The 19,805-nt window shown below is 36.1% G+C and overlaps 1 protein-coding gene across 1 annotated transcript; it reads left to right on the forward strand.

Annotated features, from left to right (window-relative positions):
* Nucleotides 1-2,811: 2,811 nt before the first annotated feature.
* Nucleotides 2,812-16,168, forward strand: LOC139977358 (uncharacterized). Its single transcript, XM_071986647.1, has 8 exons — nucleotides 2,812-3,069; nucleotides 3,370-3,420; nucleotides 4,482-4,634; nucleotides 5,712-5,813; nucleotides 7,161-7,313; nucleotides 8,531-8,632; nucleotides 12,709-12,921; nucleotides 16,134-16,168. Exons 1-8 carry the CDS (start codon nucleotides 3,030-3,032, stop codon nucleotides 16,166-16,168), a joined length of 849 nt encoding a protein of 282 aa, XP_071842748.1. The 5' UTR covers nucleotides 2,812-3,029.
* Nucleotides 16,169-19,805: the final 3,637 nt, after the last annotated feature.

Below are 19,805 nucleotides of genomic sequence, written 5' to 3' on the forward strand. Positions count from 1 at the left end.
TAAGGAACGAAATCCGAAATAGGAAGTACTTTCATATACACAGATTAAAAACCCTCGTGTAATAATGTTTTGATTTTATATGTTTGTGGAACGGAATTAGAAAAAGGAAAGTATTGTGATGTACTTCAATTAAAAACATTTATGTAATAATGTTTTACTTTTCGCACTTCGCGCGTGTAAACCGTCTTGCAACGGTTTTTGTTTACATTACTTAAGATGGTAGCAAAACACAAAAACTGCTGAATAACATATGGTTTGATCCGCATCAAACATCCATGTGTTAAACCATTTACTAATCAGGGGTACCGAAAGGCAATAATATTGCACCGACTTCAGACTGGTGCAATCCCCGAAAGGTTTTAAAATATCTCCCTCAGAAGCACTTGCCAACAAATATGCCCCTAGAAATTGGAAATTGCCCACCGGCGCTACGGTGGGCAAGTGAATTACCTCACACACCTAATACTGTCTTTCCAAAATGTATTCTGCAATGTAAAATAGCCGAGAATATTTTTCCTTCCATTTTTGGCTGTCAGGTTACAGGATATCGAATCTAAAGGTCTTTAATTTTAAAAAAATCTTTGGGCTAACCCCAGAAACCATCCCCTCCACCACGCCTAGAGATCAGTACCAGCTGGGCTTCAATTGGTATAGGAGTCCCCGAACAACGGTTTGTCCGCCTGATTTTCTTTCACCACACATGCCACCCCCCTCCCGATTTGTGATGCTTCCGAAGTGCCCCTCCAAAAATTTGACCCCATATTTTTAAAGCTTTCTACACCCATGCCCTCGACCAAGGGGCAATTCGTACGAATTTGCAAAAAATGCTGTTAGAACTGCATTTACCATTTCCTATTTGGGAATGGCTCCGTATAATTACGTTGTAATAAATTATCGACATTATATTGTTAGTAGAGTGAACTTTTCGAGATTTCCAACTTGAACAAAATTCCGCACAGCCGAATTTCCTTCGCGTCCCCTAAGCCTAGTCCGGGGACTTCAACAACATCGTCATTTCTGACAAAATGGGAGCAGTGTGGTTTTTCTGAATGGAGATCAAACCGGAAAAATAAAAAATAATTTAAGTTACATTTAAATAATAAAACAGTAAATCTAATTAGACGCCAATAACCACGTAGCAAATATCAAAAGTGGAACTTAAGTATAAAATCAACTTACGATTTTAGAGAAAATATAACAAAGCATGAGATTAAAACGAACAGGACACCATCGTAAGAAAAAGAGATGCAAAACACACTATCACATTTCACTGCGCACTAAGTAGGTTCCCTAATTCAAACGCCTATCCAGTTTCCAGACTGTTGTTTCTTGGGTTCATAATTGATGTGCTTTCAACCGCCACTGGTCAATAATACATTTAATGGAAGAAAAAACATAGTTATTCTGGTGGTGATATAAGTTCAAGATTTGATTTGGTATATAGAGAAATATAAACAATTGAAACATTAAAGTGCGTAATATTTGGTACCACCATGCTACACGCTCCACAAGCACAACGGCCAGTCTGTCTACCCTTTTGCCCCACTCCAGTCTCTGGTACGCTGAGCAGCAAGCGAGAGGCAGCAGGTTCTGTTTGTACAGTCGGTATATCCAGGCACGTAGCCAGCTCTGTCGGTCTTGGAAGGGGGAGAGGATGGGCGAAATTAAGATGAATGTTTCTACCATGGTTTACATTTAATTGTGAAATACTGAATAGTATTGAATCGAAGCTATCGATCTATTGTACAAACATTATTATCTGTTATTTATTGTTCTTGAACTTCTTTCCTTGGAGCTTCTGCTGTCTGAACTGTTTCTATTATTATCATTTTTGAAAAGTTCCAATTGATCACAAATAAATAACATCAACAAAATCCTTTTCTAGAGCGTCATGTCTGCTTCATCTCAACTATTAGTGCTCTCGATTCGACCCCGGTGAGTTTAATCCAGTCATTCGGCAGGTCATGTGACGTCATAAGGCTTGGAAGTGTCTACGAGATTGTACAAAATGAGTGTCTCAATGCAACTAGACATGGTATGTCTGCAACATATTTTTCGCTTGCACTGTCTTATATCGTAACCTACATAAGAACAGTTTCTTAACGTAGTATTGCATGGTCTACCTTCGCATGTAATCAACAATTAATAAGCTATTCCATTCTGACTTTACCTAAGTTTAGTTTCATGATTTGAAAGGAGGTTCATATACGGCTGGTTTCAAGAAAAAAATAAGAACGAAAAGCTTCAATATTTCGTTACATAATTGTCACAATATTTTTCTTTATTTTTAATTTGGCGGAAAGGGGGGGGGAGGGCGGAGGGTTGAAGGAGGTTTGTAGATTCCCATCGGTTTTACTTGTATTTAAATAGATGTAATTATCGATACAAAAGGGCGGAGGAGGGTTGCGATAACCTTTATATATAGCAGCCATATAGCCTACATGGCGTTATTTCGTCTGTTCCGCCTTTTATGAACCACAGTTCTTTGACAAAACGCGCAATATAAGTATTTGCCTTTATCAATCGAAAGACTTGTATGCTACATTACATACGTTTCATGCTTATTATGAAAGGGATTATTCATTTGGTTAAGGTGACATAAAACATGCAAATACATTAAATCGTACGGTTGGTAATTGTGAGAGAAAGCTTCTTCTTTTGTATTATTTGAATATTTGTATTAGGTTGTTATAGCAACTGAAGATATAAAATTTATATGACATTGGTACAAAGGAAGGAAATGTAATGATTGAAGAAAGTACACCTTCATAAAATCTACAAATCAAACATCTCTTTTTGTTGACGCCATGACGAACCATGTAATTGCTGCTTAGTCGCTTATACCATTGATATTAGATAACAGGATGGTCGTTATAACGACATCAGCAGTAGCACTGATTTCTATTTTTGTTATAAATACTACTTTGATATTTAATAAAAGACAGAATTGACTAAGAAGGAAAGGAACACTTTCATAATAATTACAACAGCGTTATTACTATTAAGAAGAAGCTGCATCAAATACTAAGATGGAGATAGGACTCACTGTAATACTACTCATCCTATACGGTTTGTACTGCTTTCTTTTTCGTTGCTTCGTTCTCGCATCACCTTGAATTTCAAGACTTAAAATAACTGCATGCACTAACTTTGACTGTACTGCTCGTTATTTCGTGAATCGAAAACCAAGTTTGTCTGCGGATAAGCGCTTAACAAGGCGCGGATCCAGAGACCAGGTGTAAAGTTTGTACATCGCTTTTGGTCAACAAGCTAGGATGCCCAAAGATCCTCAATAGCTGCATTCATCTTACCCAGGTCAACATGTAGTTAGTGTATTATTCATTACATTTGTTCTAAATTCATATTTAGGTTTCATATCAACGGAAGGTGCCCCTCCACCCCAAACTGTGGAAAATAAAGGTGAGTAGAAAAGGAACTAACGGCTTGCATTATTGTGTCCGTTTTTCGATCTTGGTGGATTGCACCCTAAAATTGTCTTGCGAATGTCGATGCATTCTTCTTATAATATTTAACAAGGTTGATGCGTGGTCGCGTGACCAATTCACCATCTATCTAATTGTATTGAAGCGGTACTGTGTAACTTTATGGGTTATTCATTTGTGACACAATGTTTTCTTTATAACTGTTACTGTGATTTCTGCATGGCTGCCAAGATACATCAGTCGTTAAAATGATGTCATTGATATTTTGTGTCATTAAATTATGTAATATAGCAATAAATTTAACACCGACAAGTCGTAGATAACTATATTAAAACTGATTGAGCTCAGCCAACTGATTGTCTTATCTACTTCGGTCTGCAAAGTTTTCACCTTTAAACTATTTTTAAAGTTTGGTTTACTCCTCATACCATGAAATCAATGATGGTATCAACGTCTAATAAACACAAATTGGTAAATTCTAACATACCCTGTTTTACCCGTTAATACTTAATCTACCAAATATTTCCTTGAAATTTGTTTTACCGACGAGTGTCCGCAGATTAACTAAAATGAAAATGTCTAACACTATTTTTCCAGCAAGTTGGAACAATTCTAATACCACAACATACTGTCCTCTCATATCATGCTTCATCGTAGTTTGCTGACAGTATGAATAGTTCTTAAGCTGTCTCTGATAGTAACATTATATTTATACTGCTCATTCTGTCAGTAACAGTGCTTTGAAGCTTGACATTAAAGTAGAGATAATTATAAAGAACGTGTCCAATTGTCGGTAGTACCTTGCGTGCGCGCTAAGTTAACTTAAGTATTAAGGTATGTAATGTATTTATGATAAGTTATATATTTTTGTTACCAAGAGACACGTATTAGATTCATTTTAAAAACAAAATCTCTCTAACCTACTTTATTGTCTTCGTTTCCCAAACCATGATATCTGGACTGCGTAACAATATCTTTCAATTAACTTATCGACTAACAAGACAAATATATCATATTATCCCACTTTCCTCATTTTAGATGCAAGCATCTGTTACTCTTACCACAGAACGTCTGATCGTAGCTCCATTTTCAGACAGACTAGCTGCCACGGGGATCATGACTTAGAAGTGCCACCCGATTCGTCCATTGTGACATCACTGCTAAATTTTACACCAGACAGACACTACCAAGGTAAGTTACTAAACTAAATAATTCCATGACACCAGATACCATTTTAAGCAATAATGTAAACAATAATGATTTTTTTTAAATAGTACTAAGGAACATTGGGTAACCTTGTACAATTACCCTAATATTCCTAATTTGACAGTATTCAATGGAATATGGTATGATGTAAATATACAACCGACTACTCGAATATCGTTGTTTTATATCTCAGATATCAGGATTTCATTCATGATATGCAGAGACAATTTATTAGCAAATGTTGAATGGTCAAATTAAGGACATTTCTTGGATTGCCTAATTTAAAAGGTTGAATCATTTGGTCTCTTATCGGCCCTAACTTAAAATAAACCTCACGATGAGAACATTTTGAATCGATTGATAATTCAGATCTGCCGAACGAGAGCGATTAGCTACAGCTCTGCCTAACATATGGGGGAAAAGGCTATAATAGGATATGTGTCTACAAGTAAGCAACGCCTACAACGAATGTCTTGATATGGACACGTGGGTTCTAGAGATGAACACTTGTGGCAAAATGAAATGTTATTATTCTAAAATGTTTAAAACAATTAGTAAACTTTTCTTAATATTTGAGAGTGAGAACAAAACAGTACGCACGCTCGCAAGGATGCATTAAATTTCTCAGTATTATAGTAGTATATATATATATATATATATATATATATATATATATATATATATATATATATATATATATATATATATATATGAAAATCGTAATGCGTTGGAAAATCAAGAACAGTGAAAAAACTTTCAGCCTCCACCGGGATATATATATGTATGTATATATATATATATATATATATATATATATATACATACATACATATATATATATCCCGGTGGAGGCTGAAAAAAACGCTGACCATTTTGACCAGCTTAGTTTTTGTTGGCCGTTCAATTGCTTAAAATGTCGTGATCAGTGTTCAGTAAAATGTTTTCCCAACCTATTTAGAGTCAATGATGTAATCTTTTGGTTCTTAACAAGCCGTGTCCAGACCTAGAATTAATACGTATGAAAACTGTAAATCCACAATGGAAATGTTATATTTTCAAAAGGTATTGGCGATTCTACGGAAGCGTCCACTGTTGGACATTCCCTTGAAGTTTCCCCAATAGAAGATTCCACTGAGGATGAAACAACTCAGACAACAACTGATCGTAAGTTTAACACTAACAGTTTTAGAACGTGTCCAATTGATGTTTTCGAGATACATTTCTATTTTCGTCAACTCAAAAAGTCGTATTGTCAACATTGCTCACCATCTGATTGTATTCAATTTCTGTACATTGTTTATTTGTTAGTATTTAGGACAACAATTTCTCTATAAATTCATCCATTGCTGTTTTCTGGATTTGCTATTTAGATGTAAGTGAATGGAATCTTAATTAGGAAGGTATCGTTTGTATAAAACCACCTTCCTATTAGTTGATATGCGCAACGGGGACTAAAGGGGAAAGGGAGTGGAGGGGCATAAATATGTTATACAATAGTCTATTATATTTCACGAAGAATGTTACAGTTATTACCAGAACGATCAGACTATATTGTAGATCAGGTTGAAGTGACTCATTTGTCTGATTTAGTGGTTATACCTCATATAGTCTCTGATCGTTTATTGGCCTATTAGAGACAATCTAAGAGTTTAAGATGACACATCTACGATCGTCCCTGTCAAAACAGCTCTGTTGAATCAATCATTTCTAGGATGTTAATTAAGGGTGTTGGTTTATATCGTGCCTCATGATTATGAATAGTGATTCGGTGAATAGTGTTATGATGCAGCATGTTACTTTAAAGGTTTACTACGCTTATTGATGTTATGCAATGCTTAAATGGTGTATTATTATTATGCTAATTTGTAAACGTAGAGCACAACCAATGCAGTTCTAAGCTACGGTAGAGTTACCTCACCGAATGTCATGTAAATTAGTTCCAAGGAGTGGCTCGGTCTCTTCTCCCAGTGGCACCAAGCTGTACGTCACGCCACGTAAAACAACTATGTCTGCCTAGCACTTACAAAAACCCACCTTTTCCGTCTCGGCCTCTCTTCACCATGCCAACCACTCTGTGTGTGACTTTCTCTTAACTCTCTTTTGAATACCATTCTTATGGACTTATCATTTACCTTACCTGGTCCTGTTCTCTACCGGAACTGTTATTTACGTAAAGCGCCTTCCGGAAGCTTCCAGACACACCCGCACTGTTACTTAATCAACACCGACTACCCTGGGATTTGACACCCCGACGGAGAACCCAGAGGTAGTACCTTGCGTGCGCGCTAAGTTAACTTAAGTATTAAGGTATGTAATGTATTTATGATAAGTTATATATTTTTGTTACCAAGAGACACGTATTAGATTCATTTTAAAAACAAAATCTCTCTAACCTACTTTATTGTCTTCGTTTCCCAAACCATGATATCTGGACTGCGTAACAATATTTTTCAATTAACTTATCGACTAACAAGACAAATATATCATATTATCCCACTTTCCTCATTTTAGATGCAAGCATCTGTTACTCTTACCACAAAACGTCTGATCGTAGCTCCATTTTCAGACAGACTAGCTGCCACGGGGATCATGACTTAGAAGTGCCACCCGATTCGTCCATTGTGACATCACTGCTAAATTTTACACCAGACAGACACTACCAAGGTAAGTTACTAAACTAAATAATTCCATGACACCAGATACCATTTTAAGCAATAATGTAAACAATAATGATTTTTTTTTAAATAGTACTAAGGAACATTGGGTAACCTTGTACAATTACCCTAATATTCCTAATTTGACAGTATTCAATGGAATATGGTATGATGTAAATATACAACCGACTACTCGAATATCGTTGTTTTATATCTCAGATATCAGGATTTCATTCATGATATGCAGAGACAATTTATTAGCAAATGTTGAATGGTCAAATTAAGGACATTTCTTGGATTGCCTAATTTAAAAGGTTGAATCATTTGGTCTCTTATCGGCCCTAACTTAAAATAAACCTCACGATGAGAACATTTTGAATCGATTGATAATTCAGATCTGCCGAACGAGAGCGATTAGCTACAGCTCTGCCTAACATATGGGGGGAAAGGCTATAATAGGATATGTGTCTACAAGTAAGCAACGCCTACAACGAATGTCTTGATATGGACACGTGGGTTCTAGAGATGAACACTTGTGGCAAAATGAAATGTTATTATTCTAAAATGTTTAAAACAATTAGTAAACTTTTCTTAATATTTGAGAGTGAGAACAAAAGAGTATATATATATATATATATATATATATATATATATATATATAAATATTACGCCACTATTAAAATGTTTTGCTTTAAGAATATGGGTGTATTTGTCTGTATATACAAGTAAAATGCTGACCATTTTGACCAGCTTAGTTTTTTTGGCCGTTCAATTGCTTAAAATGTCGATGTTTTAATCGTATAATTTGTTAAAACATTTGTTTGTCTCATGCAAGACATACTCGACTTGGAAGCATATATATATATATATATATATATATATATATATATATATATATATATATATATATATATATATATATATATATATATATATATATATATATATATATATATAAATAAATATTACACTATTAAAATGTTTTGCTTTAAGAATATGGGTATATTTGTCTGTATCTACAAGTAAAATGCTGACCATTTTGACCAGCTTAGTTTTTTTGGCCGTTCAATTGCTTAAAATGTCGTGATCAGTGTTCAGTAAAATGTTTTCCCAACCTATTTAGAGTCAATGATTTAATCTGTTGGTTATTAACAAGCCGTGTCCAGATCTAGAATTAATACGTATGAAAACTGTAAATCCACAATGGAAATGTTATATTTTCAAAAGGTATTGGCGATTCTACGGAAGCGTCCACTGTTGGACATTCCCTTGAAGTTTCCTCAATAGAAGATTCCACTGAGGATGAAACAACTCAGACAACAACTGATCGTAAGTTTAACACTAACAGTTTAATGATTACATTATTGAATGTCCTAAATTAAGAAAATGAGCTATGATTGTCTTCAAATACATTTGTATACATGTTTTGTTCCTTTCAAGCCCTTCTGCGTTACTTTGTACTTACTTGTAAAGCATTACGCATTTCAGTTGTAGGCGAAATGAAAAGAATTGCTCAAGAAAAGACTGTCATTGTCACTATCCGTGGCTTTTGTTTACCACAGGTTGGTTGATGACCAAGTACTTGTTGCTAACACTTGGTTTTCTACAACTAGTGGACCAGTCCACGATAGTATTCATCGCAATAACATTAACACCAAGTTGGACTGTCTCAAAGCGTTCCACGTTTACTTCTTTGTTTGAATGAGACTTACTTTACTTGAATGAGACTTAGATAGTTAAACAAATGAACGAAATTGCTGTTACAGCTTTGCACGATATAACATCAAACATCTTGAACCTAATGTAACTAACAAAGCTGGCGTCGATGTTTTAATCGTATAATTTGTTAAAACTTGTGTTTGTCTCATGCAAGACATACTCGACTAGGAAGCATATATATATATATATATCTATAAATATATATATATATATATATAGTAGAAAAATAGTAAAGTTTTCTAGTGCTAATGATAAAGAAAACTGTTCGCTGTTTACAGTTTTAGTAGTCTTTTTGCTCACTTTGTTAAAGGGTTTATACCCGAAACGTCGTGTTAGTTTTCTTTATCATTAGCACTAGCAAACTTTACTATTTTTCTACTAGAATTCTCAGTGCTACGCAGAACATTGCATATATATATATATATATATATATATATATATATATATATATATATATATATATATACGTAGATATATATATATATATATATATATATATACATATATATATATATATATATATATATATATACGTAGATAGATGCATATATATATATATATATATATATATATATACGTAGATAGATAGATTGATAGATAGATGGATGGATGGATGGATGGATCATGGATGGATGGATGGATGGATAGATGGATGGATGGATGGATGGATGGATGGATGGATCACGGATGGATGGATGGATGGATGGATGGATGGATGGATCATGGATGGATGGATGGATCATGGATGGATGGATGGATGGATGGATGGATGGATGGATGGATGGATGGATGGATGGATGGATGGATGGATGGATGGATGGATGGATGGATGGATGGATGGATGGATGGATGGATGGATGGATGGATGGATGGATGGATGGATGGATGGATGGATGGATGGATGGATGGATGGATGGATGGATGGATGGATGGATGGATGGATGGATGGATGGATGGATGGATGGATGGATGGATGGATGGATGGATGGATGGATGGATGGATGGATGGATGGATGGATGGATGGATGGATGGATGGATGGATGGATGGATGGATGGATGGATGGATGGATGGATGGATGGATGGATGGATGGATGGATGGATGGATGGATGGATGGATGGATGGATGGATGGATGGATGGATGGATGGATGGATGGATGGATGGATGGATGGATGGATGGATGGATGGATGGATGGATGGATGGATGGATGGATGGATGGATGGATGGATGGATGGATGGATGGATGGATGGATGGATGGATGGATGGATGGATGGATGGATGGATGGATGGATGGATCATGGATGGATCATGGATGGATGGATGGATCATGGATGGATGGATGGATCATGGATGCTTAAATCTTAGCTTACAGTTCTGCTGATAAAAGCTGCATTCTGCGGTTACCAAGACATCTTAACAAATCACTTGCCATAAAGCATTTATAGTTTGCACCAAAATGTTTTAAATATAATATGTATATATGAATGAAAAGGGTTATTATAGAAACCTATACACAATTTAAGTTAATCTGAGAGGATCATAACTACTGGAATTTTCGCAATATCGAATTCGACAATTCGTAAACCTTCAAGAGCTAATTTGACAGCAGTACAATTGTCATTATGAAACAGTTAATTAACCAAAAACATGTCATATTTGTATGAAATCGTTGTTGATTACTGCAATCTTTATATGAGGTAAGCGAACTGGCGAACTGTATAACGACGTTGTATAACGCTGTTGCTGTATCACTAACTGATTATGTATAAGATACCCACTTTGAACAAGTACTTGTAAGCATTAACGGGCCTGATGTCGACAGAGCAAACATATTGATGTACAAGAAGTAATAATCGATTTGAAAGCTGTCTGTTATGAAATATTGATGACACATGACTTTAAATATATTGACAATCGCCCTGAAGCTGTTAAGTTTCGATTCATCTCATAAAGTGACTATAAATAAAACAAGGCGCTCACAGTGAAAAGAATGTGATCATTCAGCAAATCGGTGAATCACTCAAAAGTGAATTGATAAAGCTTTTAGCAAACATTGGGTATTCAGTGAAGCTGTTTGAGAAACAAATAACATAAACGTTTAGCTCAGTGTTTTATGTAAATGCAACAAACTGGTTGGTTGGCTTTGGCAAAGCTAATTAACTGTAACATGTACATGCTATGGGTATATTGTAGAATACATACATTACAGAAAGGCCTCCTTTATGCGTTTATGATAGGAACGATGACTTATGTATTGTGTTAGCGAAGGTTATAGTGCTATTGTAAAATGGATACGACAGGACAGATTTATTTTAAAAATAATGGTGGGAATATTATAAGCTGTCACTTGACATCAAGTAAAGTGTTTACAGTTTGAGAGTCTGGCATTCTGTTTTGCTTGCAAGATACAATAATACTTTTACCAAATTAAAGGTGAACCCAGGGAGGACTTGATGTCGATGTTCGTTATGCACAGAGCAGACACAATGCAAACTATATTATTCTTCTATTTTCATAACTTTTGTTCGAATTTCGTCTGCCTCGTTTGATTTATGCGATTCAATGTTGGTCCTACTGGTCAGCATATTTCACAATATGTATAATGAAAAATCGTTACGAAATAGGACCGCCTCCAAAAGAAGCCACCAAATTCAGCATTTGAAAACCAAGAGTTCTTATCAGAGCATATGAGACGGTGTTGAATTGTCTGTGAAATAATGTAAATTATCTTGAAAGACATCTAGCTTTAACATTTGATATTTTTCTGGTTACAATGGAATTTGTTGTCCTATGAAAAAAATTCTGGTAAGAATTGAATTATTGATCTTGACTTGCCAATGTTTGTAAACATTTGAGACGGTGTTAAATTGTCTGTGAAATAATGTCAATTATGTAAACTATCATTAATGTCCTCTGCTGCGGTTGCTTTAAACTTTAATATTTTCCTGTTTACAATAAAATTTGTTGTCATACTATGGAAAGGATCAAATTCTTGATCTTCACTTCTTTGTAATAGGTTGTGTTATGCATGTTGCTATCATAATGTGGTGTAGCTTCAGCCATATAACAGGAAAAAAGTAATATGGAATGCTCATGAATGATTTAAAGTTTAGAGAGCGTAAACGTTTTTCTTAATGGTTTCTGTTAAAATAACAAGTGTTGCAAAACTGAGCAACATTTGTTCACTGCACATACAGCAGGTCTAATCTTACATTAAAAAGTATGCAAATTATTTCAAAGAACCTGACTGATTCGGTTCATTACTCACTTCTGCCTTGTGGAGCATTTTAAAGAATTATCTTCTGAATAAATCAGTCAAGTTCTAACATTAAGAGTTGAGAGTGGTGGGTTCTGTCAATCTTACATGAAAAAAAATCAATTAACCAAATCGAGAGATTGGTTGTCACACAGAGTTTTCCAATCGAGTCTGAACTAACGCGAAAGAATAATGGTACTAGCAATGGTGTCGTCATGATCCCCTTACGTTGTAAGCTGCCGGCTATGTTCAAAGAGGGGGGGGGACGTTTCGGGTCCTGTATACTGCCTAATTGTCAATCTGACACGCAGTTATAAAATCTCCTTGAACATATTCATCCGCCACATCTGGATCGAGATGACTGTACCCATCATTAATGGAAACGGAGGGGACAGTTCTTTATAATACGTTTTAACGTTTTCCACAGATTGCACCAGTGGCGATTGGAAGACGATTGGCAATAGCAGCTATTGTTTAATTCATCGACCCAGTGTGACTTGGAATGATGCCTACCAGTCCTGTAAAAGTATCTCGAGCAATTCCCATCTGGCTTGCTTTGGTTCTTTCGATGAAAGCAATCATGTTTATGAGACATTTGATCTGTCTGCTGATGCCAGCATCTGGGGAGATTGTACTGCTGGTAGGCATTATGAAAATCTGCAGGCTATGTTCAAAGAGGGGGGGGGGGGGGTGGGGGCGTTTCGGGTTCTGTTTACTGCCTAATTGTCAATTTGACACGCATTTAAAAAGTAGTCATTGGCGCAGCGACGTAGCCAGGAATTTGAAAGGGGGGGAGCACTTTTTGCGATTGATATGGATTTTCAAAATTGTAGGCACGACTATCTAAGCGGAGCGCCACCATCGTTGGCGCGCAGCGTACAAGAAAATTTCTGGTTTTGATACCACCCAGATCACCGGAAATGGCACTTCTCGGGCTTGAAAATGACCAACCAGATGTACACTTTTTGCCTGAGAACCAAGTATTTCCCGATAGTTTTTTTCCATCCATAACCTTTTTGAAGATTTTCACCAGTCACAAATCATGTTCGACCTCATCGCATGTCCTGTGGATCATTGCTTTTTATAGGTGATTCTACGTCGCGGCCCACAATATCCGTCAGGCCCACTTTTCAAGGTTCCAAGCCCATTATTTGTTCAGAATTTGAAAATTCACATTTCTCGTGAATAAACTCACTTCAAAACATATTCATAATGTTGCACAAAATTTCATCTATGGACAACCAATATAGAAAAACCTCCTTCAACCCCTAACAGACCGGTCAAAATTGCACGAGTAGAGGGAAGTGTGATGCAGAATGTTGGTCAGAAATTTTGGAAAATTCAGACACAGTTAATTTATTGGTGTAGAAATATTAAAACCTCTTATAACGGCTATTATAAAACTTGGTTGAAGGAAATGAAAAAAATAGCAGATATTTCCGAAACCGAGCACTACCCACATAGGCGTAGGAGGCGGGGGGGGGGCTGCAGCCCCTAATTCGCCATTTCTAATGTAAAAGAGTTTTGACATAATTGGACCTCCATGCCTTTTTCTCCATCTACATAAGACATTTGGTTGTTTACATTAGCATCCCGCGGTACACTGCGCAACTTTCACGGACCGTACGGTACACGATGGCATGCGATGTAGGGTAAATCAGGGAGTTGTTACGGATCCATAACAACTCCCTGGGTAAATAACCGATGCTTGTTTATATGATATTGACCATAACATGTTGAACGAAATTTTGGTTATTTGTTTCGGGCAAGTCGGACAGTTTTGAGGCTGTTCATCCTGGAACGCCATTTTCATGCTCACTGATATGATGTGATATCTGCTGCGGTTGCTTTACAAATTCGAACAGGCGCGTATCGAGGAATTTGCCAAGGGAGGGGCGAAGCCTGTAGGCAAATTATCTAAGCGTAGCGCCACCATAAGTTGGAGCGAAGCGTTCAAGAAAATTTTGGCCGAACATGCCTCCCAGATCACTGGAAATGGCACTACCCAGGACCATTTGTTGGCGCGAAGCGTACAAGTAAATTTTGGCCGAAAATGCCTCCCAGATCGCTGGAAACGACACTTCCCAGGCCTTGTAAGTTGCATCTAAGCACTTTCTATTTTGAAATTACTGGCGATATCATAAAAAAATATGCTGAAGGGGAAGGGGGGGGGGCGGTCGCCCCCTTCCCGAAATGCGTCAGGTTCCCCGACGACACGGTCGAGTTCGAGACCAGCCACAGTTGGTTTCATAGCACAATTCTACAATTGTTTAAGGCGTATACACACACACGCGTTATGATAGACCATATATAGTATATAGATCATGAGTGAGAGAGGAAAAATGGAAACGTCAAAAATGGAGTTGTCGGTGTAAGGGGTAGGGTGAGGCAAGCGCCCCTTCCGAAATCCTTGATCCGTCACTGACTACCCTGTGTATATAATAGGGACCAGCGCTGTAATGATGTCACTGTTCCTCTTTCTCTTCCCGGTGTCTTGGCGTTTTCCTTCTACTCCCTCTTTTTCTCCTTTTTCTCTCTTTCTTCTTTTTCTTTTCCCTTCCTTCGTCTCCTCCTCCTCTTTTTTCCCCTCTTTTTCCTTTTTTTTTCTCTCCTCTTTTTCTTACCCGGGAGGCGCGCGCCCCCAACGCCCCCCCCCTGGATACGCGCCTGTTGTGTTTACAGTTCGTGACATTCCATAGAGTGCGGTTAGGCAGGCAATATGTATTTTATTGCGCAGTGGCCAACTGTAGGCTTGTAATTGGCTATAAGCTAAATTTAGCTAATTGCATCTGCCAAACTAAGTAGTTGAATCAGTAGGCATGAATGTTACTACGATTACAATCGAGTTAACGGAGCTGACGAGTATTCAAGATCAAAAGAGCACTGACAAAATACCATGCTAAAAAAACGACAGTTTAAAAAAAAAAATCGACACTGAAAGGGGGGGAGCGGTCGCTCCCCCTGCTCCCCCCTGGCTACGTCCCTGCATTGGCGTAACTTTGCTTTTATACCTTATTATAGACGTAATTTATAGTCCAGATATACCTCAGAATGCCGCATTTGAGTTCCTATTTTGTTTTATTTGTTCCTGTGGAAGAACCCCTTAGCCCTCCAAAAGGCTAGCCAGATTTGACAACTCCCATTTTGCCATTCCGTCCTTATTAAAATGGATCCGCCCCTATATGAAGTTCCGTGATGTTAGTGTCTTATTGCATCGTAAGTATATATGGATATCATTGATAGAGGTACCCCCTTCAAGTTGACTATATATAGATTAAACATCAAGTGTCAGATCCACTTTCCATATAAATAATTTTTCTATAATGCGATGAATACGAGGCATTTCGCATTATCTGTTAGTACACTAAATTATAGGTAAAAATACTTGAGTTCCTAGATATTGAGAAATGACTGCAATAGATATAATTAATCCTACGAACAGCAAGGCTTTATTTATTCGGAGTTTTATAGGTTAAATGTCTTGTTTGAAACTGGCAACAATATTGACTGGCAACCAATATTTGTTTGTAATAAAATACCTACAATTTATTGGTTATTTTAATTACAAAGGGACTTAGAGAGAAGGCTTCATTACATAAAATGCATTATAACATAACACTAACAGCAATACAACGATGTGACGCTAAACAGAAATAATAAGCCTACTTATTGTCTGCCCCTATTTACGTTAAGTGCATTCGTTTTATATAGTTTAATACTATCCGCAACGACAATAGCTTATCCAAGACGCTTATCAGATATTTTATTCAAGCAAATGAATAGAGATCTGGTTAAGATTTTCCTAGAATTACGTGGCACACATGTCTTATCTTGTTCATAATTTCACTTTAGGTAGTATCCAAACAACTAATTTCACCAAAAGATGACAGGGGCTACTTCGTATGTTCTTTCAAGACACTTTAACTTCCTAATAAATCCAACCGGGGATCACCAAAATGTTATTGAATGGTCGCCAAAATTGTAAATATAACATCGTTCTGCAAATTAGCATCTGTAATCAAAGGACAAGCTTATTGAAAGGAAGGGGATACCCCTGCTCTATAGACCCCTTTTCAAGGTCACAACATCAACAACTGGGAGGTTGTTAAGATGATCGGGTGAAATTGGTGTCACCAAGCAAAACAAGGTTTGAATACCATGGATGCAATAGTAAGAATTTTATTGAAGTTACTTACAGATAAAATGAATAACTCTCCAAGAATTTAGCGTATTCCTGGGACGTGATCAAATTGTTTTAACGATATTACTTTGAAATGATCTAAAGCTAATTCCCAGAATAATGTGGTTTAAGATGCAAGATGTTCATGTAGATGGATCATAGCAGTCGTCCTTAAGTTTCTAGTATATTTTTTTTGTCATTGATCGTTATTTAACTGTAGCAACCGTTCTAATGTAAGTGATTGAACATTTAACTAATAATTTAACATTCACTTGAACCCAAAATAGCAGGATATTAAATGTTTTCAGTTATCGCCAATTGGTGATTGGTAGGCTTCTAGCCTAACACCACCGTACTCTTTACCCGATGATATCGGGCATTTTATCCGGTACGCAATAAAACAGTATAAAAATAATATTACATACTGATGTCAAAGATGCAAGAAACCTGCATCTATCAATGAAGAAATTATACTTTTGATTACATTATATGTTTACTTGGTTGTGAGCATATTGTAAACCTGGAACTATTTGACATTTTATTAGTTAATATGCTTTCTTTCAATTTTTTTTTTAGATACAACATTTGCATGTGCAGAAAAAAACGTAGCAATCAGATGTGACCATGGACATATTAATATACGACATGCTTTATATGGGAGGATGCATGATGGAAAGTTTTGTCCGCATCCGAGTATAATGGTAAGTATATCCGATACTTTCCAGGGTCACCTTTCGGTGTCATTTGTTAATGTGATCCATCCAACTTTACCAATAATTTTACTTAAACTATAACGGAAATTAGTTTAGGCTTCTAGCATGAAAAGTAAATATATCATCTGCATATCACTTGGCTATAATAGACATCATCATACATTTTAATGATAAATTTAACAAAGCCAGTTTACTCGATGCACTTCAGTTTGATGATCGTTATGTTATTTCCAATACTTTTAGATGGCATGTATTAACTTATATTAGTTTGCTAAAAACGTACATTTTGATAATTTGATAATGCTAATTTCAAATTATTCAAGACAAACGTACCATTATTTTGTTGGAAACAAAAGTTAGTAGTTTCACAATGTTATTAGATCAAATGCTCATATATAGAGAAAACCGGCGAAAGTGTGTTAAATATATATTATAAATTCATAATTAAGTTTAATTTAGTCAAATATATCCACTATCATAAACCTCTCCTAAGTGTGTTGTCATAAACTGTAATAACACTTCCTATTCATGTATGTTGTAAATTTTACGTCAAAAGCTTTCGATTTGAACAATAAAATGGAGACATTGCAAGTCATATAAACAACATCCATACACTATCAAACATGGCACTATAACCCGTAATATACCTCAGTAATATAGATAAACTAAAACGTAGTCCTCGCCACTATTATCGTGACCATCTACGCTTCCTGATTACAGACCCACCAGAGTCGTGTGATGAATTCGTAAATACATGATGGCACGATCACACACCCTCACCCGAAGCTCTAACCCCTCTCCCCTCATTGATTCCTACTCCCTCACGCCACCTCCCACACACACACACACACACACGCACACTTGTACTATGTACTTGTCGTAATATTCATGACCTACTATCTGTAGTACACTAACAGGTTGGAAAATGCAAAAGGAATACTGAAAAGTAGTAAATGGCCGTAAAGATTAAGTATGTGAATTGTGTTTTACTGCTTTTAATTTGCTCTTTTATAGGATTTGAATTGCAACTCGACCAATTCATACGAAGTTGTGACTGACAATTGTCAAAATAAGAGTACATGTAACGTAAAAGCAAACAAGGCGACATTCAATGATGATGATCCATGTCCAATCACATACAAATACCTTGAAGTTTCATATGAATGTGGTAAGTATAAGTTAAGATGATACTATTTTCTATTAACTTCTCATTGAATCTCTTATATCAAAGTTGTTGACTATATCCGGCTTAACGTTACTCCCGCAAAGTTGTCAAAATTAAAACCAATCCTCAAACGTGTCCTACTGGTATGTACATTTTGTACTGAATAAGGATAATGTTCACTTGAAAGTTTCCTGTATTTACGTTGAATATTATTATTATTTGTAAGAAAAGGATATAATTCATGATGATTCATCAGTTCGTAGCATAGACTTTCGTCATAGTTATGGAAATTTTTATCTAGCGTCATGCTTTCATTGTGTAACACTTTGTTATTCTTACAATCCACTGCCAAGTATTGCTGATGAAGGTCCCGGCGGGAAAACATATTTGGAATTTTCGGTCCCACTGGGACCTTCGTCAGCAATACTTGACAGGGCAATGAAAAGTACAACATGTGTAACACAATAGAAGTATGACGCTAGGTAAGTGTAAGTGGCATTGTATTTTTTTTAAATTAGAATTTGTCTGTGTTTGTCTAATTATGTATATTTATATTTATAAATATAGATATATCGATATCATATTTATTTTCATATTTGCAGTTCCGGAAGATATGACCCAAGGAGCATGTAGACGTTTTATTATCACTGAGTCTGAGACTTATATAACACAAACTGACGACTGTTCAAATAACGATATAAATGACGTTCTCTGCGAGCAGAGTATTGACGCTTAATGATGTTAGCAAACATGTATGGGTGTTATCTTGAATTGATTTTCAAGTGGAATTTATTAGATGATTGGATTAACAAAGTTTATTTTAAGAACAAAGGATTTTTTTTTTAATATAACAATTGATAAACACGAAATGAAATTAGCTAGTTGTATGAATGACCATGCAACTGTACTATGCTTAAATTATATTGCGATTGCTTGTCGTGACTAAATGTCACAAATGTCTGGCATCAAGTAGAAATCCGTTTCTGTAGGGAAAAAAAGTCGACAAAATACATTTCCAATGAATTGAAAACAAAGCTTTTCCTTCACACCACATCTCAGAAAAATGATATTGCACTGCTTGCCAAGAACACTCACGTCATGAAATTCTGACGGCATTAATACAATACGAAAAACAGTTCGATATACTTGGGATATGAACTAAAAAGGTGTTCTAACTTAGCTATTTATCGTTAATTAGCAATAAGATCACCAAAATACATCAACATTTTATGATATGGAATTATTTGTTGCTGTTCATGTTACTCCATTTGTTAGTCAACATGAACTCGTTTCTCTTTTAGGAAAAGTGACAGAAAATATCTTCTACGATGTTATCAAAAAAGATTATTTTATTGTGTGGTTTAGATGTCAACCTGAACAAATTCAACGTTGGTGAATTTTGACTATTAAGGAACACTTCTGGCCTTTGAACGCATATTGTTTTGAAACATGTTTAGAGTGTATTG

This window comes from Apostichopus japonicus, chromosome 12 (assembly GCF_037975245.1).
Source record: "Apostichopus japonicus isolate 1M-3 chromosome 12, ASM3797524v1, whole genome shotgun sequence".
Taxonomy (NCBI): Eukaryota; Metazoa; Echinodermata; class Holothuroidea; order Aspidochirotida; family Stichopodidae; genus Apostichopus; species Apostichopus japonicus.

Coding starts and splice junctions, on each gene's coding strand:
- LOC139977358 (XM_071986647.1), top strand. CDS start 3,030: ATGGAGATAGGACTCACTGTAATACTACTCATCCTATACG. Junction 3,070..3,369: donor AATACTACTCATCCTATACG/GTTTGTACTGCT, acceptor ATTCATATTTAG/GTTTCATATCAACGGAAGGT. Junction 7,314..8,530: donor ACCAGACAGACACTACCAAG/GTAAGTTACTAA, acceptor TATTTTCAAAAG/GTATTGGCGATTCTACGGAA.